Source organism: Scyliorhinus torazame, chromosome 17 (genome assembly GCF_047496885.1).
Source record: "Scyliorhinus torazame isolate Kashiwa2021f chromosome 17, sScyTor2.1, whole genome shotgun sequence".
In the NCBI taxonomy this organism is placed as follows: domain Eukaryota; kingdom Metazoa; phylum Chordata; class Chondrichthyes; order Carcharhiniformes; family Scyliorhinidae; genus Scyliorhinus; species Scyliorhinus torazame.
This window is the reverse complement of record NC_092723.1, coordinates 69,875,292-69,902,616: the sequence shown is the minus strand read 5'-3', so window position 1 is coordinate 69,902,616 and position 27,325 is coordinate 69,875,292. Positions and strand designations below refer to the sequence as shown.

Sequence of the window (27,325 nt, the reverse complement as noted above, 5' to 3'; positions counted from 1 at the left end):
TGTTGCTCTGTGGGGTATAGTCTCTCTCTCTCTCTGGTGTAGCTCTGTGGGGTATAGTCTATCTCTGGTGTAGCTCTGAGGGGTATAGTCTCCTCCTGGTGTAGCTCTGTGGGGTATAGTCTCTCTCTCCGGTGTAGCTCTGTGGGGTACAGTCTCTATCTCTGGTGTAGCTCTGTGGGGTACAGTCTCTCTCCGGTGTAGCTCTGTGGGGTACAGTCTCTCTCAGGTGTAGCTCTGTGGGGTATAGTCTCTCTCTGGTGTAGCTCTGTGGGGTATAGTCTCTCTCTCTCTCTGGTGTAGCTCTGTGGGGTACAGTCTCTCTCTGGTGTAGCTCTGTGGGGTACAGTCTCTCTCAGGTGTAGCTCTGTGGGGTATAGTCTCTCTCTGGTGTAGCTCTGTGGGGTATAGTCTCTCTCTCTCTCTGGTGTACCTCTGTGGGGTATAGTCTGTCTTTCTCTCTGGTGTAGCTCTGTGGAGTATAGTCTCTGTGGTGTAGCTCCTGCTGTGGGGTATAGTCTCTCTCTCTCTCTGGTGTAGCTCTGTGGGGTATAGTCTCTCTCTCCGGTGTAGCTCTGTGGGGTATAGTCTCTCTCTCTCTCTGGTGTAGCTCTGTGGGGTATAGTCTCTCTCTGGTATAGGTCTGTGGGGTATGGTATCTCTCTCTAGTGTAGCTCTGTGGGGTATAGTCTCTCACTCTCTCTGGTGTAGCTCTGTGGGGTGCAGTCTCTCTCTGTTGTAGCTCTGTGGGGTACAGTCTCTCTCTGGTGTAGCTCTGTGGGGTATAGTCTCTCTCTGGTGTAGCTCTGTGGGGTATAGTCTCCTCCTGGTGTAGCTCTGTGGGGTATGGTCTCTCTCTCTCTCTGGTGTAGCTCTGTGGGGTATAGTCTCTCTCTGGTGTAGCTCTGTGGGGTATGGTATCTCTCTCTAGTGTTGCTCTGTGGGGTAATATCTCCTCCTGGTGTAGCTCTGTGGGGTATGGTCTCTCACACTCTCTGGTGTAGCTCTGTGGGGTATAGTCTCCTCCTGGTGTAGCTCTGTGGGGTATGGTCTCTCACTCTCTCTGGTGTAGCTCTGTGGGGTAAAGTCTCTCTCTGGTGTAGCTCTGTGGGGTATAGTCTCCTCCTGGTGTAGCTCTGTGGGGTATAGTCTCTCTCTCTCGCTGGTGTTGCTCTGTGGGGTATAGTGATTCTCTCTTTCTCTCCGCGTTACCTCTGTGGGTTATAGTCTCTCTCTTGTGTACCTCTATGCGGTATAGTGTTTTTCTCTCTCTCTCGGGTATAGCCATGTGGGGTATGGTCTCTCTCTCCCGCTCTGGTGTAGATCTGTGGGGTATAGTCTCTCTCTCCCTCTGGTGAATTTCTGTGGAATATAGTTTCTCTCTTTCGCTGGTGTACCTCTTATGGGGTATTGTCTCGCTTTATCGGTCTGGAGTAGCTCTGTGGGGTATAGTCTCTCTCTCTCTGTCTTGCCAGTGTAGCTCTGTGGGGTATAGTCTCTCTTTTTGGTGTAGCTCTGTGGGGTGTAGTCTCTCTCTCTCTCTCTGGTGTACCTCTATGTGGTATTCTCTCTCTTCCTCTGTCTGGTATAGCTCTGTGGGGTATGGTCTCTCTCTCTCTAGTGTAGCTCTGTGGGGTATAGTTTCTCACTCTCTCTGGTGTAGCTCTGTGGGGTATAGTCTCTCTCTCTGGTGTAGCTCTGTGGGGTATAGTCTCTCTCTGTCTGGTATAGCTCCTGCTGTGGGGTATAGTCTCTCACTCTCTCTGGTGTAGCTCTGTGGGGTATTGTCTCTCTCTGGTGTAACTCTGTGGGGTATGGTCTCTCTCTCTCTCTTTGGTGTAGCCTTGTGGGGTATAGTTTCCCTCTCTCTCTCTGGTGTAGCTCTTTGGAGTATAGCCTTTCGCTCTCTCTCTCTCTCTGGTGTACCTCTGTGGGGTATAGTCTGTCTTTCTCTCTGGTGTAGCTCTGTGGAGTATAGTCTCTGTGGTGTAGCTCCTGCTGTGGGGTATAGTCTCTCTCTCTCTCTCTGGTGTAGCTCTGTGGGGTATAGTGTCTCTCTCTCTCGCTCTCTGGTGTAGCTCTGTGGGATATAGTCTCTCTGGCGTAGCTCCTGCTGTGGGGTATAGTCTCTCTCTCTCTCTGGTGTAGCTCTGTGGGGTATAGTCTCTCTCTCTAGTATAGCTCCTGCTGTGGGGTTTAGTCTCTCTCTCTCTCTGGTGTAGCTCTGTGGGGTATAGTCTCTCTCTCTGGTGTAGCTCTGTGGGGTTTAGTCTCTCTCTCTGGTGTAGCTCTGTGGGTATAGTCTCTCTCTGGGGCTGAACTCTGGTAGCAGCTCAGAATCTCAGGTCTCTGCACAGCACAGAGCCAAGATCCTGAATCACATACACACTCCTGGGTTTGTATAAATTGCTTGTAATCCGAATGACTGAGGTAAATTCGGATCTCCATATACGAATGCCTACTTAGATATGAATTGCGCTGTTTATTTTGGGTTAATGTTTATTTGGAATTTATTACCTCTCCGCACACAGGGAAGCTCTCATTTTTGAGATGGTCATTGATGCAACAACCTTTCCTTTGAATACACAATAAACAGAAATTAAAACCTAAACTAGTCATACTGTCTGGAATCTGAGAAGCATTGCTCTGCTCACATGTGGACTAACATCATAAATGATTAATTCCTCTGGCGAGTAGTTCGTGTGAACTGATGAATCTGTTCAACAAGAGCATGGCGTTTGTCAAACCACTGAATGTTACTGTACAGAACAGCCCATCCTCTCATCCCTATTGTAACTCAGGGCTAAATCGCTGGCTTTGAAAGCAGACCAAGGCAGGCCAGCAGCATGGTTCAATTCCCGTAACTGCCTCCCCGAACAGGCGCCGGAATGTGGCGACTAGGGGCTTTTCACAGTAACTTCATTTGAAGCCTACTTGTGACAATAAGCAATTTTCATTTTCATTTTTCATCCCTAGAAAATTGAATAAAAACAAACACAAGAGGCAGGAGAATCCTTACCTTCCTTCTGAGGAGCAGAAGGCAACTGGATTGCTGGTATCTCTGCCTTTGGTTGATGAGCAGTAGTGTTTTCCTGCTCTTTATTTCCCTTCTCTTTTCTGGACACACGAGAAAACCGTTTGGTGAAAGAAAAAACTTTTAATCTTGATTTAATTGGAGTTTCTGAAGCCAAGTTTTTCTTGGTTGACTTTGCACTGGGTTTTAATGCCCCCGTGGCTTTATTCTTTGAGACTTCTGATTTGTTCTTGGTAAGCAAGGGCTGACCTGCATTTGGACTGGACCTGTCCTTCAGGTCAGGACTGTGTGTATCCCAATAAACTTGATTTTTCCCCTCTTGCTCTTTGAGACTTTTGTTATTTGATGTGCTCAGAACTGGTGAGGAGTAATCCAGTGGTTTCTGTTTCTGGTCTGGGTTCCCAGGTTCTACACCGGTGCAAGCTGCTGCCTTTCCTGGATGAAGCCTTGCGCTCCCGGATGGTATTCTGTCAGACTGAACGCTGGACTGTGTACCATCCTCCTGACTTTCTGAATCAGACTCGGAGGTTACACTTAGTCTGGCTAAGTTGTGTCTTAGGGATGGTGAAAGATTCAATTTCTTCTTTGGGGTGTTGCGATCGTCATTCTCCTTGTCCATGACGAACTTAAAATCAAGATGTGCTGAAGCAAATTCCTTGGAAAGATAGCCAGACTCCGACTCCCTTTTGGTATCCTCTCTGTTCTCTTTAACCACTGGACTAGGAATGTAACCCAGATGTTCATTTGCGGAAGCTCCTTCGCAATCAACCGGATCGGTTGTGCTGTTGGCATCTTCCAGATGTAAGGGTTCGGTAGAATGTGAAAGTGAAGATTCATTGGTGTGGGGTTCAGAGATCTCAAGTGATGGTAAGGAGGTCTTATCAGTAATTGAACTCTGCCTCTGCTGACAATTATTAAATCTCTCAGTGTTACTCTCTGCTTTGATGCCAGATGGCATGACGCTGTGATCAAGCATTGGCAGGGGTTTAACAGAGGAAGATGAAGCCTTGTTTGTACCACATGATGCAGATTGGTTAGGCGTCGGAGATGGAGATTCTTCACTATGGTGGCAATGTGCTTCATTGGCTCGTTCAGCAATAATTTTATAATCCATGGAATTCCCTTCAGTCCCTGCAGTAAAGTTGGAATCAGTGCTAGATCCAAATTCCATGCAGATCCCACTTTTGGGCCACTGATGTTCTACCATAAGATGGGAAACAATATCCTGTGGATTATCAGGAGAATGGGAAAATGACAACAACAACAAAAAAACAAAATGGATGGTTAGAAATGGGGTTTCTTCAGAGCAGGTGAAGCTGCCTTCATTCATTACAGCTTGCAGCCTATTAGTGAGTTAAGCTGGCAATGCAGAAGTTATTTGAGCAAGAGGTTAACACAGTGCGTGGGAACAGTTTAATGAAAAATCAATTGCAGCACAACAGTCAGCTTTGCCTAGCACTGAAGTGATAAATAGTCTGGGCCTGTGATGAACTCTACCAAAGGAAAATATGAAACGTGTGAATGATGGCCAGGAAATGGGTTCATAGTGGGATGAAATCTCTCAGTGATTTGCCTCAAATGCCTTCCATCTGATCCAAATTGCAAAATGTGCCAACTCTGAACAGTGGCTAACCTTCATTCAAGGGAATCTTTTCTATTCCTGACATCGAAATTGGGAACATTTGAGTTCTTTTACTTTGGGAAGCCGAGGTGAAGAGCCAAGGTCCATTGTATAGAATCCCGCAAAGGATGAAAACAGTAGAGAAGTGGACAAAGAAGAAGCGATTAGGCATTGCTAATATTGAGTTTTAAAGTCTGAGACAGCATCAGAGAGGAAAGAAGGAGGGGAGTAGAGTGTTGTGGTTTAGATGGCCAGGATATGATTCAAACTTGAGATTGCAGTGAGATGTAGCAGTTTATGGAATGACACTTTCAACTTGGAGGAAGAACAAAAACAGAAAATGCTGGAAAATCTGTGGTGAGAGAAACAGAGGGTGAAATTCTCTGCCTGATGTCGCCGGTAGCGAAGTTTCCGGTGAGGTGGGAAATGCAGCATTAGTAAAGGAACCGGGGTCAGCACCCGTTTCCGATGGTCCAACCCCCCCCCCACCCACCCGTCCGCACCGGGTCGGGGTTCATACCCCTTGCCAGCAGGAGAATGCATATGGATCATTGCGAGCATTTGCATCCACTTTACGGACTGGGCACCATTTTCTCTGGGCCCGCCTGATTCTTCGGTTCTCTGGGCCGGGAATCACGTGGGCGAGAATTACTACAGGGCTGGAGGCAGTTATGCCTCAGTTAAGTCCAATCAATTTCCAGCTGAACACTTTAAAACCACACAAGCCTGAAGGGAGGTGATTGGAAAGCATTTAACTCTGCTCAGGGCAGCACAGTGGCGCAGTGGTTAGCACTGCTGACTCAAGACGCTGAGGACCCAGGTTCGATCCAGGCCCCAGGTCACTGTCCGTGTGGATTTTGCACATTCTCCCCGTGTCTGCATGGGTCTCCCCCCCATAACCTAAAAATGTGCAGGGTAGGTGGATTGGCCACGCTAAGTTGCCCCTTAGATGGGAAAAAAAAAAGGATTGGGCACTTTAACTTTAAAAAAAACTCTGCTTGAAGTGGTCCAGGACCTGTCAATCAAAGCTTGATATTTGTAAACAGTGCGGTTAGAGCAACTCAGAATTACTCAAGTATGAAGGAAGATGAACAGAGAATGTTGACAACTGTGTGCATGTGGAAGTTGTCAATCACAGCCTCATAAAATTAAAGAGAAATTAATGAATGGCTTCCAACTCAAAGATCTGGGGTGAAATTCTCCGGAAACGGCGCGATGTCCGCCGACTGGTGCCCAAAACGGCACAAATCAGATGGGCATCACGCCACCCCAAAGGTGCGGAATGTTCCACATCTTTGGGGGACAAGCCCCAACCTTAAGGGGCTAGGCACCCGCCGGACGAATTTCCGCCCCGCCAGCTGCCGGAAAAGGCCTTTGGTGCCCCGCCAGCTGGCGCGGAAATGACATCTCCGGGCGGCGCATGCGCGGGAGCGTCAGCGGGCGCTGACAGCTTCCCACGCATGCGCAGTGGAGGGAGTCTCTTCTGCCTCCGCCATGGTGGAGACCGTGGTGGAGGCGGAAGGGAAAGAGTGCCCCCACGGCACAGGCCCGCCCGCGGATCGGTGGGCCCCGATCGCGGGCCAGGCCACCGTGGGGGCACCCCCCCGGGGCCAGGTCGCCCCGTGCCTCCCCCAGGACCCCAGAGCCCGCCCGCGCCACCTTGTCCCACCGGTAAGATAGGTGGTTTAATTTACGCCGGCGGTACAGGCATTTTAGCGGCGGGACTTCGGCCCATCCGGGCCGGAGAATCTTGCAGAGGGGCCCGCCAACTGGCGCGGCGCGATTCCCGCCCCTGCCGAATCTGCGGTGCCGGTGACTTCGGCAACCGGCGGGGGCGGGATTCACGCCAGCCCCCGGCGATTCTCCGACCCGGCGGGGGGTCGGAGAATCTCGCCCCTGAAGAGGTTTAAACACAGCTGGTTGGTTTTCTCTTTCCAGGAATTGACAGATGATGCTACCTGTGTCTGAGCCAGAAGGTGTATTGCCCAGGTGAATATTAAAGCAGCAATTTTTTCACTGCCTCTGTCTGGACTGATCTTCAACTTCCACTCAGACAGGTGTCTCTCTTCTGAGGCTTCCTGACAGGGTTCTGTTTTGGGCGCATTCTGGACAGATCATAGAATTTACAGTACAGAAGTAGGCCATTCGGCCCATCGAGTCTGCACCGGCCCATGGAAAGATCACCCTATCTAAGCCCACAAATCCACCCTATCCCCGTAACCCAGTAACCTCATCTAACCTTTTTTGGACACTAAGGGCAATTCATCATGGCCAATCCACCTAACCTGCACATCTTTGGACTGTGGGAGGAAACCGGAGCACCTGGAGGAAACCCACGCAGACATGGGGAGAACGTGCGGACTCCGCACAGTGACCCAAGCCGGGAATCGAACCTGGGACCCTGGAGCTGTGAAGCAACTGTGCTAACCACTGTGCTATCATGCCACCCAGGGGACCTCTTTTCTGGGGGATTTCTGACAGAGTTCGCTTTTCTGGGGGGTCTGTGGAGGGGTCTCCTTATTTAAGGGATCTCTGTAGGGGGTGCCTTTATTTAGAGGGTCTCTGTGGAGGGACGCGATGGGTCACCCCCAAACTGCCGTACAGGAGGGGGATGGGAACCAAGAAAATCCAGGTGTGGGGGCTTCGCATTTGCGCTCCAGTCAGGTGCAATTCAGCTTCGGTGGGAGAACACAGGGCTGGATTCTCCGCCCCGCCACGCCGGCGGGATTCTCTGTTATGCCGGCCGGTCAATGGGGTTTCCCATTGTGGGGCAGCCCCCCACCGCCGAAAACCCCCCGGGCGCCAGCAAAGCAGAGAATCACGCTAGTGGAGAATCCAGCCCATAGTCTCCCAAACTGATATTTCGTCCCAGAGGTAACAGGCGTGATTTAACGGCGCGTGTGCCCAACACAGATCCAGGCGTGCTGGTTAAATTATGGGAGAGGCCAAAATTGGGGTCCGCACCGAGCGCCAATTGGTTCACAGTGTAACCGGCCACCCCCATTGGCGGGTTCCGAATCTCGCACGGACGTGGCGAGACACCAATTGAGACCAATTAGGGGCAATTTCCATCTCATTAGCGCGATGGAAGCACAATCTAATGGTCTCCCAGGAACTAACTGGCTGCCCGACAAGTGGTCACATGGCCAGCGGTTAGCACTCCTATTTAAAAATGGTACACCCGAGGCAATGGAGCTGCTTACCCTGGACTTGGGGGAGACGGGCCTGGTTGGGGAGCTAGGCACCATCGGTCGGGGGACGCCCCTGGGCTGGGGAGGGATGTGGTTCTCAGTGTCTGTGGGTCCTACAGGCCTTCCCCCAAATTGTGTACACCCATGATAGGGGCAACTGCAGCTGCTGTCTGTTTGTCCCATCAAACACTTCCAGGACAGGCGGGGTTGTGGTTATATGCTGATGGTCACTTTAACTCCCTCTGACTGTGAGCAGCCTCTGGCTGCACAGCTGAATTGGAAATTAGTTATGTGAGCACTTCACAGCTGCAGATTCATAGATTCATAGAATTCACAGTGCAGAAGGAGGCCATTCGGCCCATCGAGTCTGCACCAGCTCTTGGAAAGAGCACCCTACCCAAACGCACACCTCCACCCTATCCCCATAACCCAGTAACCCCACCCAACACTAAGGGCAATTTTGGACACTAAGGGCAATTTAGCATGGCCAATCCACCTAACCTGCACATCTTTGGACTGTGGGAAGAAACCGGAGCACCTGGAGGAAACCCACGCAGACACGGGGAGAATGTGCAGACTCCGCACAGACAGTGACCCAAGCCGGGAATCGAACCTGGGACCCTGGAGCTGTGAAGCAATTGTGCTAATCATGATGCTACCGTGCTGCCCTTCGTGTTGTGCCCTTGATTATGTTTGCTGCTTGTGGAAATGCCAGGAGGCGGCTGTGCTGTTTCCTTCCTTTTCTGTAGCCAGAAAGAACAGAAAAAATTTATAAGATACCTGGGTCCTGGAACACCGAACTCAGGGGGAGTATGAGTCCAGAAGGCAATCCAGTTTGAAGCAAAAAGGCGCTGCGGAACCTGCTGCATGACATTGTTCCAAATGGGGCCACCTGATGACATTGTTGCAGAAATGCTTTTGCAGATTTCTGATACTTTTGTTGCTGGTGAGTGTTGCACGTAACTGGCACATCACCACGGGTTAAACACACTGGAAGTCAGGGATGTTTAATTGCACCCTGAGCATCAGTGCAATATGCGGATGCCAGGATTTGTTTCCGGTGAGATTGGGCCGTGTGGGATGATCTGCACAGCTGCGGATCCTGGATGGAGAATGGCACTGATACGTGGAACAAGAAACGCATTGATGGACAGATCATTTCTACGGCAAAGTTCTGGACATGACAACACATTCTCAGGCTTATCCTCCATTTCTGTTGAGGAACCTACAAGGGGTGACACGTGGGGCAGGATTCTCCCATCTGAAGGCAGAGTGTTGACGCCGTCGTAGGGGCTCCTGATATGGCCGGGGGTGAATGTGCAGTGCGGGGTCCTCCAGCACAATTGGCTCGGTGGATGGCACTCAGAAAAGGCGGGACACATAAGGGTGGGGAGGCTTGACTGATTTTGAGGATCCCGGGGTGCAAGTCCTAATTGATTGTTGGTCTCTCAACTTCTCCAATTCCTTACAGTGTGACGATTGGAAGATTTTAAATAAATTGGATTATAAATGTATTGGCCAATGTAAGGGTTAAAAGCCTGGGGTTAGAATGTGTTTGTTGCCCTCGTCATTTTTTTTAAGAGTTCTGTTCTGTAGGACCTAGGTGATTTCAGCAGCCAGCAAGTGAAACTGATGAAGGAATGTGTTTTTCAGTCTGGTTTAATGCATAGTGGTTTGCCTAGGGATGTCCCAGGAGAGTTAATTTGTTTTTTCGCTTGGGGAGCTGAGGTCATTTCTGGGTGGAGTTCAGAAAGAGAGAGCAACATTTTGAGAAGCTGTGGAGAGAGGCAGTTCTGGAGAAAGCTGTGGCGAGAAAGCAGTTTTTGAGAAAGGCTTTTGGAAATGAGGTTTGATCTGGCCATCGTTGTTTTTGTTGGACCACAAGTAAAGGCAGTTTTTTTTCCCAGTTGGAAAGTTTTAAGAAAAAGAGTAATAATATTTTAGAAGCAGAACAGTCTTGTGTGAAGACAAGGGGCTGAAACAACCCAGCTGAAGCAGCCATTTGAAGATACTCAGCCAGAGTCTGAAGGGGTTCTAACAAGTGCCACAACTTGTTCTGTAATGCAAATATTACTTTATGCCATGCTGGTTTAAGTTGGATTGAGAGCTGTATGTTTATTTTCTTGTAGTTTAATGGGTAATTCAGTAGTCGTGTTAAGGTGCAAATGTAAGCTGTTCTTTTCGGTAAGAAGCTAAAAAAAAGTTAAATATTGGGCTCAATTCTACGCAGCCCGATAGCGAAATCGGGATCGGCGATCGGGCGGAGAATAGATTCCGACGCCGGAATCGGGGCAGGAGCCGGTTGACATCAATTTCCGATGCTCCGCCCCCTCCAAACATGCGTCATCGGAGGCTGCCCGCGCGCAATCGCAAGGCCGTTTGCGTGTCATCGGCCGGCCCACCCACAATGCTCTGCCCCCGATAGGCCGAGTTCCCGACAGCGTGGGCCACGTGTCCCAGCGGTCCGGAACCCGGCATGCCAACTGTGGACTGCGTCCAACACCGCCACACACGTCCGGGATCCGAGCCGCTGGCCGGGTGGCCTCTGCTAGGGCTGGGGGGATTGGTGGGGGTATCCAGGGGGTGGGCTGTGGGGTCGGGGTGGGCGGATTAGGGTTCCAGCATGACTGGTGCCATATTTTCCGGCGCGACCGATGCAGGCCGTCAGCCCTGTGCATGCGGGGGCCTGGGACCGGCCGATTGTCCAGCCGTTTTCCGCGCAATCCACGGGTGATTCACACGGCGCTGGTGCTAGCCCCTCACCAGTACCGGAATCGGTGACGGGTTCACGCCAATTTTCCTGTCGTAAACCACCAGCGGATTCTCCATTGGCGCCGGCACGTAGCCGCTGGAATGTAGAATTCCGCCGATAACATTTGCTTTTAAAAATAACCAAGCCCTATTTTTTTCATGCAATCACTTCTGAAGTGAAGCATTCTTTCCGCACAGTTTTACAAAATAAATAGTTTCGGTCCAGTATCGTAGCCACGGTTGGGGTCTGGTCTGGAATCATAATAAAATACGTAACAACATGATGCAGTTGACCCCGCAAGTGGCAGCCTAGGCAGGCAGATGAAATGAATGAAATGAAATGAAAATCGCTTATTGTCACAAGTAGGCTTCAAATGAAGTTACTGTGAAAAGCCCCTAGTCGCCACATTCCAGCGCCTGTTCGGGGAGGCTGGTACGGGAATTGAACCGGAGAAATCAGCAGCGGCAGCGGCAACGCAGGCTCGAGACAGTATGCCATGTGCAGGGGGCCGCTGCACACCCAGGATGACGGCGATGGCCCAAGGTGTACAGGCGTTGTTGGCCGTTCGAGGAGATGACGGACAGCACATGCAACTTCTCAACAAGACAACTTGGCACCCTGTGGAGGAGGAGGATACCCACTCCCGGTGGCCATCAAGGGCACCGCAGCCTTGAACCTTTATACAATGGGAGCATTCCAGGCTCGAGGGGGACTTGTGCAGCAGTTCCCAAACTCCAGCCCACAAGTGCATCCGTTAGGTCATGGATACCCTGTATGCCCGGGCAGCAGACTACATAAACTCTGAGCTGGACCAAGCCCATCAAGGTGCCCAGTCAGCACGATTCTCCATCGCCAAGGTGCCCCAGGTTCAGGGGGTAATTGATGGCATGCATGTTGCCTTATGCATATCGGGGCATCAGGAAGTGCCCTTCAGTAACCGGGCCAGGTTCCACTCCCTGAGTTTTCAACTCGTGTGCATCCACCACCTCCGGAGCATGCACGTATGTGAACGCTTCCCAGGGAGTATGCATGACAGCTACATCCTGGGACACTCTTAAGAGTGTCTTCGAGGACCACCCAGGATGGCAAGTTGGCTTCTGGGGGTTAAGGGGTACCTGCTGAGACCCTGGCTGATGCTGCCAGTGCAGAGGCCAACAACCAATGCGGACGCCCGATGTGACAAGGCCCATGTTGCCACCTGTGCTGTCATGGAGTGATGCATCGGACTACTCAAAATTCGGTTCCGATGTCTGGACCGCTCTGGTGGTGCATGGCAGTACACCCTCAGAAGGTCTTCCACGTTGTGGTGGTCTGCTATGCCCTCCACAACCTGGCACAGCAGCAGAGCAACATGGGGCAGGAGGAGAAGGGACATGCGGCCTCGTCCGAGGGGGGGGCTGGACTGCGGGGAGGGAGGGTTGCTGGAGGACAAGCCCAGCGAGGACCCACGGGAGCTGTCGGAGGAAGGATGGACTGGTATGCCCGGAGGGCTAGGGAAGCCCTCATCCTCCCCCGCTTCTCATAGGATGAGGCTTTGTCGGTCAGCTCCAGAGGGTAACAGGAGGTGGGGGTGTAGGCCGACCCACTGTGACGAATAACGTGGCAGAGGCTTTGTATATAACAGATCTAACGTGGTTTAATTGTGAACATTTGAAACCCTCATTGTCCCGAACTACAGATGGTACCAGTCTTCCCAACCCTCCCATTGCCCACTCCGATTTCCTCATTCCTCTTAAGCCTCCATGCTCTGCTGCAATATCTAGTTGTGTCCCTTGGATGCACATTGGAGGTGGTGGCTGCCTAATGCATCTCACAACCTGTGGCCTTTGATGCCCTTGGAAGGTGACCCCATAGAGAGTGAGGACTATGGAGCGGGATTCTCCGATCCCCCGCCGGGTCGGAGAATCGCAGGGGGGCGGCGTGAATACCGCCCCCGCCGGCTACCGAATTTTCTGTTGCCGAGGTTTTGGTGGGGGCAGGAATCGCAGCGTGCCGGTCGGCGGCTGCTGGCAGCGCCCCCCCCCCCCCGCCCCCCCCCCCCCCCAGCGATTCTCTGGTCCGCGATGGGCCGAGTGGCCGCCCGTTTGCCCGTTTTCGGCGGGTCTCACTGGCGTAAATCACAACAGGTCCTTACCAGCGGGACCTGGTTCCACGGGCGACCTGCAGAGTCCTCGGGGGGGGTATCTGGACCCGGGGGGTGCCCCCACGGTGGCCTGACCCGCGATCGGGCCCACCGATCCGCGGGCGGTCCTGTGCCGTGGGGGGGCACTCTTTCCCTCCACACCGGCCGCTGTCAACCTCCGCCAGGGCTGGTGCGGAGAAGAACCCCCCTGCGCATGCGCTGGGTTGACGCCAGCACACACTGACGCTCCCGTGCATGTGCCAACTCGCGCTGGCCGGCGGTGATCATTTGGCGCCGGTTGGCATGGCACCAAGCTCTTCCGTGCCGGCTGACGCGGTGCCAAACACTACGGCCCCTGAAGGTGCGGAGAATTCTGCAACTTCGGTGCGGCCCGACGCTGGAGTGGTTCACGCCACTCCTCAGCGCCGGAGTGGCCGCCCCCCCCCCCCCCCGCCGGTTCGCGGAGAATCCCGCCCCTGATGTCCGGAACCCCGCCGCCAGTCTGGGTCCTTTCCCCCCTATTATGCGCTAACCTCTCCTGCGGGGACAAAGAGAGGGCATTGTAAGCTGCACGCTTGATGCATGGGAGGGGGAGGTCTATGGCAGGTGGAATATGTGATAATCGCTCCTGTGCATGGAAGGGTTGTGCTGATGGGTACCAGGGTGCTCTGGAGCACAGGTGTGGTAATATGCTGGGGGTGTGGGCTGCAAGGTGCCAGCTGCGAACTGGTTGGGGGAGGGGGGTGTGGGTGAGGTAAGGGTGTTGGCAGGTAGGACCAATGTCAGGGGGCCGGTGTGACTTACCCCTGCAGCCGGCCCCCTCGGGGCAACAGGGCATCCTGTCTCGCCTCCACGACATTCAGCAGCCTGGCTAGATCGGCATCCCCGAAGCGTGGAGCAGGTCTACGTGGTGACATGGCTGTATGTTGACTGGACAGTGTTCAGAGTGAGCGTTTATGAGCATCTTCCCCTGGTTAGTGGGGACCAGCTGGGCACGGTCCAGGCGAATCAGCTGGCATGATAGCCATTTCCGCCACGATGCTTGTGGGGAATCATTTCCAGTACTAAGTACCATTAAATATGGTCGCCGTCTCGCCGGCACAGTCGTCGGGAAGCACCCGGGAAGTCACACCCGATAAGGGACTTCGAACTTTTCTCGTTAAGTCGTGCCCAATGTTTCGAGTCCAATAGTACTTTTCTTCGGAACTGAAGGGGGACAGGAATGTGATGGTTTTCATAATGTTGACAAAAGGGGGAGATGAAGCACAAGAGAAAGTTCGGGATAGATTAAGAAGGCGAGGGAGATAAAATGACAAAGATGTCACGGGACAAAAGGGCAATGGGTAATGGTATTATTAAAGGAACAAAGCATTGGACCAGAATAGGTCTTAATAACAGAGTAAAGGTCAACGCAGTTTGAAAGCAACACATAAGAACAAGATACAGACTGTCATTGGGGGTAAAAAATACAAAATAGAGGACAGACTTCATAGTGTGAGGTTAATATCGAGTCCAGAAGGCTGTAAAATGCCTAATCGAAAGATGATGTGCAGTTCTGCAAAGCGGTCACTCAGTCTGTGCTCGGTCTCCCCAATGTAGAGGAGACTGCATTGTCCGCAGCATAATGGACTGAATTGAAGGTACAGCAAGAAAATTGCTGCATCACCTGGAAGGAACGTTTGGGGCCTTCGAAGAGATGAAAGGACAAGTATTTACGTGCTGTGTTTGCAAGGGAAGGTGACGTGAGAAGAGGATGAGGTGTTGCGTGTGATAGAGGAGCACGCCTCAGTGTTGAGGAGAGAGTAATCTCTTCACAATGCTGACAGATGCGGCGAGGGGAACGATGTGTTTTGTGGTGGAATCATACAGGTGGCGGAAATGGTGGCGGGGGATCCTTTGAATGCGGGGGTTGGTGGGGTGAAAAGTATGGACACCGTATCATGGCTCTGGAAGGGGTGAGGGCAGAAGTGTGGGGAATGGGTTGGATACAGTTGCGGGCCCTGTCAACCACAGTAGTGTGGGTAGGAGTGGCGAGTCCTTGTTTAAGGACAAAGACGGTGACCGGAATTCTCCAGTCCCACTGGCAGTGCATCCCTGCTGGCGGAGTTCCCAGTGGTGTGGGGTGGCTTCAATGGGAAATCCCATTGACAGCGGCGGCAATAGAGCATATCGCTGGTAGCGAATGGTGCACCACCTCCGGCTGCAGGGACACATGCGTCCGGGGACTGGAGAATCCAGCCCGATCATTGTTGTGGAAAGTGGGATCATCAAAACAGATAAGATGGAGACAGAGAAACTGGAAGAATAGAATGGACTCCTTACAGGAAGCAAGATGTGAGGTGGTGTAGGTGAAGAAGCTGTGGGAGTCCGTGGGCTGTAATAATATTAGTAGACTGTCACCAGAAATGGAGACAGAGAAGTCAGGGAAGGGAAAAGAGGTGTCGGAGATGGATCATGTGAAGGTGGGAAGGGTGGAAATTGGAAACAAAATAATTAACCTTTCCGGTTCCGGATTAGAACAGGAAGCGACACCCATCATCAATGTACCAGAAAAAAGGGGCAGCACGGTGGAGTAGTGGGTTAGCCCTGCAGCCTCACGGCGCCGAGGTCCCAGGTTCGATCCCGGCTCTGGGTCACTGTCCGTGTGGAGTTTGCATAATCTCCCCGTGTTTGCGTGGGTTTCGCCCTCACAACCCAAAGATATGCAGGGTAGGTGGATTGGCCACGCTAAATTGCCCCTTAATTAGAAAAAATGAATTGTGTTTAAAAAAAAAAATCAATGTAGCAGAAAAAGAGAGTGGCCCCCAAGTAGGACTGGAACATGGAATGTTCCACATACTCTACAAACAGACAGGCATAACTGCGACCCATGATGGGACAGGTAACCACATCCTTTATTTGGAGGAAGTTAATGTAAAACAAAGTAAAGGGAAACAAAATCGTTTGCAACAGAGAAAGAAATGAGTGGCTGCAGAGAGAGAGGAATCGCCTGTTCTCCCTGCATCTTGTTCAAGAAGCATTTCAAATGACTGAACAATGCAACAGCTAAATCGAGCATAAATCGAGAAGTAAATGGGACATGGGAAGGGCGAGATACATTAATAAGAATGTAGCAATCTCCCCTTCTTGTAATTAGAATTTGTAGTAATCAGATCACTAAACCTCCTCTTGAAAGCACAAACTAATTTACTTCACCATACGTTCCGGATGCTGTGACTGATTCAGCACTTTGTTAATATTTAACCTGGTGAGGGTCACTTCAGGTTGTGGTCCCTTTAAGAACACTCACAGCCTCGCCACTTTGGTTGTTGGACTGCGTTCTCAGAATGCGACACTGCACCAGTTGGGAAACGGGACAATGGAGCACCATCACCGCAGGGCAGGCTCAAGTCCTGGAACAGCTTTCTCCAAAACCTCCGCCCTAAATTGACCACACCCGTCACCTCAGAAACACTTTCCCACTCCACAAACTGTGATAACGTCATTTCAATTTGGAATGAGAAGGTTTGGCGTCCGCTGCTTCTGACCATGCACTGGCACGGACGCAATTTCCCCACTAAATGCGATGATTGGTGCAACAGGATAGCACAATTACAGTACTCTATTATATAACTAGATCAATCATTCTAAAATCCGGAATGATCGATAAATCATGAGATCCTTCAATCCGCCTACAACAGAAGTAGAAAAGCAAGGAAATTTCATGGAATAAGAAGGGCTTAAGTACACATAAAGATCATTTGATTTTAATGAAATGGTATTTGATTAAATTTTACTTATATTAGTCGTGAATTCAGAGCATCTTAACCAGGTGAGGAATAGCAAGTAAACTCAACTACTTCTGCGCAAAATAGGCGGAGAATATAACACGTTTTAGCAGAAGCTTTGAAATTGGTGGTAATGCAAAAAGCTAAGGCCGGTATAAGCAGCTGACAGTTTTAAACATGGATGTTTTAAGCGGTGAGCAATTTAATGCCTTCTCAATGATTGGTGTTCTGTTAAACAGTGACACAATTGCTTCATCAATCTGTGTCACTGCACTCTCTTCATTCACAAATCTCATTTTGCCAGACCCGATTTAGTATTCTCAGCGTTTATTATCAGTACATGGAGCTGCAAAGCACTGACACAAGAATAGCAAGAGCAGAATGGTAATGTGATACCTGATCCATATCCAGTGAAGGGCTCCTGCCACGTGATGGAAGATGCCCGATAGCAGGCGTTCTGCTATGTTCTGTACTTTCATAAGGACCTTATCACAAAGTTAGATGAATAAGTTAGGGGGAAGCTTATTTTATACCTTCATATTGTTTTAAATTGTTAAGTTACAGAATAAAGGCCAGTGACAGTACAGCAAGTTGGATGTGTAGTTTCAGTGAGATAGGAGCCAGAATTCCCATTCCACTGGTTTCCCAGCGGCATGGGGTGCCCTCAATGGGAAATCCCATTGACATGCGACGGGAGTAGAGAATCCCGCCACCAGCGAGCAACGCACCACATTTTTCGTCCTCGATAACACTGACAGTGGGGCGGAATCGCAACAGAGAATCCCGACCAGGATGTGATTTTGCATTTGCAATTCTCCGTCTTACTGGTTTCAGGGGGGAGCGATATATGGCGGCCAGAGGCTGGATTCTCCGGTCCCCCCGCCGCGTATTTCTCGGCGGCGCAACGTTCACTGGCGGCGGAATTCTCTACTCCCGCATTTTGTCAATGGGATGTCCCAGTGAAGCCACCCTACGCTGCCAGGAAACCTGCGGGTGGAGGTACACTGCTGGCGGAATCGCAACGGCCGGAGAATTCCAGCCCAGCGTTTCTCTGTCGAGTGGGAGAGTCAGACTGGAATGCTCTTGTACGAATTATAGGAGCTGCTTGCATGTGGCAGATGGCAGGAAACTAGTTCACTGTCCACTCTCCTGGCTGAAGGTGGTTTGTGTGCTGCGATATCCACAAAAAGGGAAGAAGAGAGAGTCTTATAGAAAGAGGAACTCTTGTCATTAACCAAAAGAAAACTGACGACTGTCTTTAGCTTCCATGGCTAGAGCACATGGCAGTATTCTGAAGGCTTCAATGTCATGGCTTGATCAGTTTACATCCTTAAACTGAAACTCAGGATTAGATTACAGCCATGATTACACCACCGGGTACAGGAACATAATAACAGCATTCTGCTCCTCAAGCTTCTTTCACCATCGACTGAAATCATGGCTGCTCTGTATCTTACCTCCAACTACCTGCCTCTGTTCTGTAACCCTTAATACCGTTGATTATTGGTAACATAGCAATCTCAGTATTGACGTTTTCAATTGACCATCAACAGCTGGATGGAGGAGAGATACAGATTTCATTCCTCTTTTCGTGAAGAAATTTTGGGTTTTCCAAAGAGGACATTTGCTTGTATTTCACTGTAAACTGTGTTGAGATGCCCAGGTTCTCTACTGTGCAATTAATTCACACTCACCATCAATGGTTACAATCTTAATCAAAGAGGCTTACGGATAAATGACTAGCAGTGCTGAGTAATTCTGTGGTACACAATAAAAGCAAGATATTGCAGATGTTGAAAATCTGAAATAGAACTGAAAATGCCGGGAAACACTCTGATAGGATCCGTGGAGAGTGAAATAATGGGGGCGATTCTCTGATTGCGGGACTAAGTGCCCGCGCTGTCGTGAACGCCATCGCGTTTCACGACGGCCCGAACAGGCCCCCACTGCGACCGATTCACAGGCTGAAAAGGGACCAGCAGCGGCGCCGTGAGAAACGCGGTGGGCGGTGCGCAGGAACGGCGGCATCATCGCGCGACGGCACGATGACGCCCCGCTACCTATAAGGAAGTGCGCGGATCGGCACACACACACACCGGGGCCCAACATGGAAGAGCCACAGCGCGCCGCTCCCCTCTTCTGGGACAGAGACCTGGAGGCACTCCTGGAGGCAGTGGAGGAGCGCCGGGCCATCCTCTTCCCCAGACGTGGACACCGGCAGCCAAGCAGCACCGTGAGGCGTGGATGGAGAGAGGTCGGACGGCAGTCAGCGCTGTGGGGCACATCCCCCGCACGGGAGACCAGTGAAGGAAGAAACTGCACCACCTCACGAGGGCAGCGAGGGTAAGTACCCTGACAGTCCAGCCGGGCAACGCCCCCCCCCCCCCCGCCCCCACCCACCCCCAAAGGGCAAGACAGCTCACAATTACAGGGAGCGTGCAGGAACCGGAGGGGGCTCGCCTGAGCTGCACCCCCTGACCGTCGATGAGCAAAAGGCACTGGACCTTGCTGGGGGAGCCGCCAGCCGGGAGGTAGCGCCGTGCCAGGTCGGAGGCGGAGCTCCAAGTGAGAATCCACTGTATGCATGTAATCCTTCATCCCATCAGTACCCCCACCCCCCCTCACACCCCGCCGCCTGACACTGCACCAGCCCCACAGTCCACACCCCCACACCCCACCGCCTGACACTGCACCAGCCCCACAGTCCACACCCTCACACCCCACCGCCTGACAGTGCACCAGCCCCACAGTCCACACCCCCACACCCCACCGCCTGACAGTGCACCAGCCCCACAGTCCACACCCCCACACCCCACCGCCTGACAGTGCACCAGCCCCACAGTCCACACCCCCACACCCCACCGCCTGACACTGCACCAGCCCCACAGTCCACACCATCACACCCCACCGCCTGACACTGCACCAGCCCCACAGTCCACACCATCACACCCCACCGCCTGACTCTGCACCAGCCCCACAGTCCACACTCTCACACCCCACCGCCTGACACTGCACCAGCCCCACAGTCCACACCATCACACCCCACCGCCTGACTCTGCACCAGCCCCACAGTCCACACTCTCACACCCCACCGCCTGACAGTGCACCAGCCCCACAGTCCACACCCTCACACCCCACCGCCTGACACTGCACCAGCCCCACAGTCCACACCATCACACCCCACCGCCTGACACTGCGCCAGCCCCACAGTCCACACCCCACCGCCTGACACTGCACCAGCCCCACAGTCCACACCCCACCGCCTGACACTGCGCCAGCCCCACAGTCCACACCATCACACCCCACCGCCTGACACTGCACCAGCCCCACAGTCCACACCCCACCGCCTGACACTGCACCAGCCCCACAGTCCACACCCTCACACCCCACCGCCTGACACTGCCCCAGCCCCACAGTCCACACCATCACACCCCACCGCCTGACACTGCACCAGTCCCACTGTCCAAACCCTCACACCCCACCGCCTGACACTGCACCAGTCCCACAGTCCACACCCTCACACCCCACCGCCTGACACTGCACCAGTCCCACAGTCCACACCCTCACACCCCACCGCCTGACACTGCACCAGCCCCGCAGTCCACATCCTCACACCCCACCGCCTGACACTGCACCAGCCCCGCAGTCCACATCCTCACAACCCACCGCCTGACACTGCACCAGCCCCACAGTCCACATCCTCACACCCCACCGCCTGACACTGCACCAGCCCCGCAGTCCACATCCTCACAACCCACCGCCTGACACTGCACCAGCCCCACAGTCCACATCCTCACACCCCACCGCCTGACACTGCACCAGCCCCACAATCCGCACCCTCACAACCCACCGCCTGACACTGCACCAGCCCCACAGTCCACATCCTCACACCCCACCACCTGACACTGCACCACCCCCGCAGTCCACATCCTCACACCCCGCCGCCTGACACTGCACCAGCCCCACAGTCCAAACCCTCACCATGCCCCCTCCACCCCTTCACATACAACCATGCGAGTCTAACAAAATGTGCCTTACTGTGTTCTCCAGGGCCACATGAGCACCGCCGTGGAACTGCCCGTTCACCCCGCCGCCGTACAGCTCCAACCTCTTCTGGCCACAGGGACGCACAGACCCAGCGGGAGGTAGCGCTGTCCCTGACAGGGATGTCGCACTTCCTCAGCTCCATCACCAGGAACGTTCAGACCCTGGTCGATTCCACGGCGGGCCTCCAGGACTGGCAGCGCCAGGTGTCGGTGGTGCAACGGGGCTTGCCTCCGCGTGCACCACTGTTCCTTAGAGAGGCCCGGGAGCCACCGGGCTCCCCGAGGGAGGAGGAGGTCCCAGTGCCTGTCCCGGTAACCACAGCAAGGGAAGGACCGGAACACTCCCCCCATCCTGTCCCTGGTGCATCGGGTGGGCAGCGGGCAAAGGAGGGTGGCAGCACGCCATCCAGCACGCCCGTCGAGCAGCCTGGCCCACCCAGGCCGGGCCGCCCCCGGAAACGCGCGCCGACGGGGAGCCACGTCGAAGGGCAGGATTCTCAGCAGTCCGCCTCCACTCCTGATGTACCGTCTGGGGAAACACCGTGACGTAGTGGTCGGGCTCGTAAGGCCAAAATGTTAGCCACTTAGTAAGTTGGCACGGGTGCAGGGCACGGATTAGTTATATGGGCTAGGGCACGTGTCACTCAATGTCACAATTAAAGTTGCTGCACCAAACCTTCATGCGTCTGTCCTTTTCCAGTGCTGGGTGCGGGAAGGGGGGGGGGGGGAGACACACACACACGTGAGGGTGCACGGTGATGGTGGTGTTCGACGATCATCGCGCAGGGATTACCCCCCCCCCCCCCAAACACCAAACACGCCGTCGTCCGCAGTACTCCGACGACCGCTGTCCCACATGGACATGTGATGGAGTATCCGTGACGCATAGGGGGGACACCGAGGTGGGGGGTGTTCAGATATGGCCATGAGTCAGGCATTCAGTAGCGATCTGTAGCTCACAGCTCATCGCAGAGCGGGTTGTCATCATCCAACATGGCATTGTTCATACCCGCTTACGGAAGTCGAGGTCTACCGACAGTAACGAGGTGCCGCAGATGTTGTGTTGCTCGACGGTGGTGCCGTGTATGGTAGGGTTGTGCTGGTGCAGGAGGTGAGTGAGGAGGGTGCTGGGTTGTGGCAGTATGTGCGGTCAATGATGCCAGTGCCCTTAACAACGATGCCCTCCACCTAGTGTGCGAATCATGCAGCGATCAACGCATCGCGTGCCCGCTGTCCCAAACGGTGGCGTCGTGCGGTCTCCCGGCCATATCCCGCGCCCCGATGGTGTCTGTGCCCCGCCGCCCTCCCATCCTCCCCCTCCTCCTCCTCATCTTCCAGTTCAGAGTCGCTACCCTCTTCGGGCTCACCTGATTGTTCCTCCTCCATCACATCGCCCCTCTGTTAGGCAATGTTGTGCAGCACGCAACAGGCGACGACGATCCCTTTGACCCTGTCGGGGTCGTACTGCAGAGCGGCCCCTGAGCGGTCCAGGCACCGGAACCTCATCTTCAGGAGGCCGATACGAAGCACCTCTCCACGACACCCCTGGTTGCCGCATGGGCCTTATTGTACCGGCTCTCCGCGTTGGTCTGTGGCCTCCGTATGGGCATCATCAGCCCGGCCGCAACGGATAATCCCTGTCGCCCAGCAACCAGCTCCCCATCCGGGGTGGGTGACCCTCGAAAATTGCGGGATGTAGAACTGCGCCAATATAAAGGCGTCATACACGTTTCCCGGGTACTGGGCGCACACGTGCATTATTCTCATTCCCTGGTCGCACACCACCTGGACGTTCATGGAATATGTGCCCTTCCTGTTCAGGAAGACGTCCCTGTCCCGCGTTGGTGCACGGAGGGTGACGTGCACCCCATCCACGACGCCCTGTACCATCCGGATGCCGGCCACTGCGGCGAATTGCGATGCCCTGGCAGCCTGGTGCACGTGGGCCTCCGGGAAATTGAGGTATCGTGCCGCGACTGCATAAAGGCCATCAGTGACTGCTCGGATGCACCGGTGCACCGAGGCCTGACTGATGCCGCAAAGATCTCCGCTCGGCGACTGGAAGGAGCCAGTCGCAAAGAATTGCAGGGCGACCGTCACTTTCACCCTCACTGGGATGGCATGTCCATTCAGGGCGACCGTCACCTTCACCCTCACTGGGATGGCATGTCCTCCCCCAGTTCCACGTGGTTCGAGGTGCGCCATCAGGTGGCATATATGGCCGACCGTCTCACGGCTAATCGGAGTCTCCTCCTGCATGACACCTCCGTTAGGTCCTCGAAGGAAACGCAGTCCCTGTACACACGGTGACGCATGGGACGCCTCCGCCGCCTTGGCATGACCACCTGCTCTTGCTCATCCCCTGGTGACCCATCAGGATCGGTGTCGTCGCCCTCTTCCTGGCCGACGACGTGGAGGTGATCCGCACCCTCCGCCTCCTCTTGTGCTTGTCGGGCATGATGGCCTGCAGCGCAGCGGCTAGCACGGGGCCCTCCGCAGCCACTCCCTCTGCAGCATCCGCCTCTGCAGCGCCCTCCCTGAGCCGCTGTGCTCAGCCCGCGACGGTTGTCCATCTGCATGGCTGCCGCTGCCGCCACGGCGGCGGACACCGATGGCCGCTGCGAATACATCATCAACTTGCTTGAAGGGGGGTGGGTTGGTTTGGGAGGGAGAGGCAACGACATTTGTTAGGAGGGCGCTTTGGCAGGTAGGCAGCCAGGGCCCTTTCGATGAATGGGTGCCCCGGTTGCTTGGTCACTGTTCATTCAGGCAAGCATCGTGCCACCTGCCCACAGTATCCGTATCCCACACAGTTCACCCCGTCCCTCCTCATCGCAGCGCCAGCGGACACAGCCCTTCACCATGCCCTCGATTTGGAGGTTTGTCCTCGTCACCTTCCTGCCACTGCACTCCAGCTGGGGGTCACGGTCCTGCAGGCAACCGTGGAGGTCCGCGCTTCCCAACCCTGCATGATGGTGGCATCTTTTGCCCCGCCCCTCCTCCTTCCCCTTTCTCAATCCTTCACCCCCGCGCCCTTCTCCTACCCCATCCACCATTCCCTGTGCCCCTTTACACTATCCATCCTCCTTAGTCCTCACGTCGCCCATCCCAGACCCCCCTCCCCCCAACCACGTCCACCCTTCCCCACTCCCCCACCCAACCACGTCCACCCTTCCCCCCCTCCCCCACCACATCCACCCTTCCCCCCTCTCCCCCACTACCCCCCCCAACCACGTCCAACCTTCTCCCCCCTCTCCCCCCCAACCACGCCCTGCCTTCACCACTCCCCCAACCACATCCACCATTCCCCCCTCTCCCCCACTTCCCCCCCCTCTACCCCCCAACCACGTCCTGCCTTCACCACTCCCCCCAACCACGTCCACCCTTACCCCCTCTCCCCCACTTCCCCACCACCACATCCACCCTTCCCCCCTCTCCCTCACTACCCCCCAACCACGTCCACCCTTCCCCCCTCTCCCCCACTCTCCCCCCCAAATACGTCCACCCTTCCCCACGCCCCCCCCCAGCCCATTCCTCCCCCCCATGGGGGATTGCGACAGACACTTCCTACAGCCCATCATTTCTCTAAAGTCGATGGACTCACCTTTTTCCGGCAAATCAGCTTCTTCATTGCATCGGTCGGAGACATCAACCTCATCGTCGAGACCTTCATCTATGTCATGATCTTCATCTGTGACAATAAGGAAGGCACAAAGGATTATTGCTGAAGATGGTGGTACACAGTAAAATGTTATTCCTGAACATCCGACGGTCCTCCCAGTACAGTAGGTACTTTTTTGGTGTCTTAAGGCACACATTTTAGGTTCAAAATGACTTCATAATTCTCCTTTTAGTTAATATTCACAAGCATATATCCAGAGCAGAGAGGCCATTCAATCCATCCACTGAAACCTACGATCCAGCTGCCTCTTCAGGGACCACCTCCCCACTTTTACCGCTTTTAATTTAGTTTGAGGCATATGCTTCTGAGCATGCTCAAATCCAAACTTCCTCATCACTGCAGTGATTTCCCCACATGAATTTTCTTCATGCTGTATCTGTGATACACTACAGTTGAGAGTGCACCCAGAACACTCGGTGAGGTGGTGGCGTAATGGACCAGTAAACCAAAGACGCAGAGTAATGCTCTGGGGCCAAGGTTCGAATCCCACCACTGAAATTTGAATTCAATAAAATCTGGAATTTAAAAAAAAATTCAAATGACCTTACCTGGTCTGGACTCCCAGCAATATGGTTGACTCTTAATGCCCCCTCAAGGACAATTAGGGGTGGGCAATAAATGCTGACACATCCAGTCCCATGAACAAATTTAAAAAAAACAACATGGTGACAAATATCAATAGAAAATGCTGGAAAAACAGCAGATGAGCTTAGTGTAAGGAAAAGTAGTAGAAAAACAAAAACAAACTTAAGAGTTCAGACGCACGTAGCATTGAAAAAAAACAAGATAAATGAACTAACGGCACAAATAGAATTAAATGGGTATGATCTGTGCCGGTATTCTCTGAGCCTCCGCACCGAAATCACGCTCAGCGCGGGGGCGGAGAGTAAAGCGTCAGAACCGCGATCGGGTCCGACACTAGGACGCAAAGCTCTGGCGACTAGAGAGACTGTGCCAGTCGCACGCGTGCAGTCGACGCGGCGCCGGTCGGGGACCGTTAAAAGAGGCCCCCGCAACAATTCTCCGCGGTCGACCGGGCGAGTTCCCACCGGCGTGGTTCACCCGGAGGGAACTCAGACTCGCGGCTGCGGTGGCCGTCCTGGAGGGGGCAGGCGGATCAGTCTCCAGGGGCGGCCTTCATGACGGCCAGGCCCACGCTCGGGGGCCACCGATGAGCAGGCGCGCGTGGTCTGGGGTGGCCTACCTTCTTCCGCGCCGGCCCGCAGTGTGGGTCCTCCATGTCGCGCGGGCCCGGTGCAGAAGCGGCCACCGGACCCGCGGTCGGCCACGTATCGGCATCCGGAGCTGCGTGGAGCACTCCAGCGCCGTGCTGGCCCCCTGTGGGCCATAGAATCGCTGGGCCAAGAGGCCCGTTGACTCCAGCGTGAAACATTCCGGTGTTTACACCAGCGTCAACACTTAGCCACCGTTTTGAAGAATCCCAGCCACGATTGCAAGGAGATCAAAGTTGGGGAAGCAATATTCAGGGTTATCTGACTTTTAGAAGGGACAGGGGGGAAGGAAAGATGGTGGGATAGCTAATAAGGAAATAAATACAGTTCTGAGGGATGATTGAGGCTCAGAGGTTGTGGAGTCGATATGGGTGGAAGTGACAAATGCCAAAGGAAGGAAGAGAGTGGCTGGAGTATGGTGTGTTGTATTGTATAGCCCCCTGAAAGTAGCCACACTGTAGGAAAGAGTTTAAATCAAGAAATAACAAATATATGTAAAACGAGTACTGCATTAATCATGGACGACTTTAATTTTCATACAGATTGGGGGACTATAATTGGAAATGGCAGCCAAGAAAATGAATTTTCGGATATTTTTCTCCAGAGTGTCAGGCTCCAACTTGTGGCTCTTCAGCTGCACAGCCGAGTTTTTAATTCAGATCTTCAGTCACTTTGGAAAATAAATTCTGTGGGCGTGGTTTAGGCTGTCAGTCTGGTGGGGTGGGCTTGTTAGAGCTCGCAAGACCGGCTGCACAGAGATCAGGGCGCCATCTTTAAAAGGTGTCCCGATCAGCACTGAGGATAAACACTTCCCCACCCCGCACCATGGCACAGTTATAGAGTCATATACGTTTACAGCATGAAAACAGGTCCTCTGGTCCAACTTGTCCATTCTGCCCCGTTTTTACCACTAAGCTCGCCCCAATTGCGCACTTTTGGCCCATATCCCTCTACCCCCACCTTTCCCATAAAACTGTCTAATGCTTTTTAAAAGACAAAATTGTTCCCGCCTCTACTACAGCCTCTGGCAGCTCGTTCCAGACACTCACCACCCTGTGTGTGAAATAATTGCACCTCTGGACCGTTTTCTATCTCTCCCCTCTCACCTTAAACCAATGCCCTCTAGTTTTAAACTCCCCTGCCTTTGGGATAAGATGTTGACGACCTACCTTATCTATGCCCCACATTATTTTAGGGACCTCTACAAGATCATCCCTGAACCTCCTACGCTCCAGGGAAAAACGTCCCAGTCTATCCAGCCTCTCCCTATTACTCAAACCATCAAGTCCTGGTGGCATCCTAGTAAATCTTTTCTGCACTCTTTCTAGTTTAATAATATCCTTTCTATAATAGGGTGACCAGAACTGCACACAGCATTCCAAGTGTGGCCTTACTAATGTCTTGTACAACTTCAGCAAGACGTCCTCTGCTGTATTCAATGTTCTGACCAATGAAACCAAGCATGCCGAATGCCTTCTTCACCACCCTGTCCACCTGTGACTCCACTTTCAAGGAGCCATGAACCTGCACTCCTAGACCTCTTTGTTCTATAACTCACCCCAACACTCTACCATTAACTGAGTAGGTCCTTCCCTGATTTGATCTACCAAAATGCATCCCCTCACATTTATCAAAATTAAACTCCATCTGCCATTCATCGGCCCACTGGGCCAATTGATCAATCCTAGATAACCTTCTTCACTGTCCACTGTGCCACCAATCTGTGTCATCTGCAAACTTAGTAACCATGCCTCCTAAATTCTCATCCAGATCATGAATATAAATAACAAATAACAGTGGACCCAGCACTGATCCCTGAGGCACACCGCTGGTCACAGGCCTCCAGTTTGAAAAACAACCCTCTACAACCACCCTTTGTCT

At 53.2% G+C, this 27,325-nt stretch overlaps 1 protein-coding gene across 5 annotated transcripts in view; it reads right to left on the bottom strand.

Annotated features, from left to right (window-relative positions):
* The window catches only part of LOC140393935 (F-actin-monooxygenase mical1-like), a 284,293-nt gene that overhangs the window by 77,194 nt on the left and 179,774 nt on the right, over positions 1 to 27,325 (bottom strand). For 4 of the 5 annotated variants that reach the window (XM_072480591.1, XM_072480590.1, XM_072480588.1 and 1 more), the window contains 3 exons: positions 24,135 to 24,221; positions 16,881 to 16,969; positions 3,017 to 4,256 (listed from right to left, as the gene is read on the bottom strand). In XM_072480591.1, coding sequence (XP_072336692.1) covers positions 3,017 to 4,256; positions 16,881 to 16,969; positions 24,135 to 24,221 — 1,416 coding nt within the window. The remainder of the gene's footprint in view (positions 1 to 3,016; positions 4,257 to 16,880; positions 16,970 to 24,134; positions 24,222 to 27,325) is intronic. The other variant, XM_072480592.1, reaches the window with a different exon arrangement.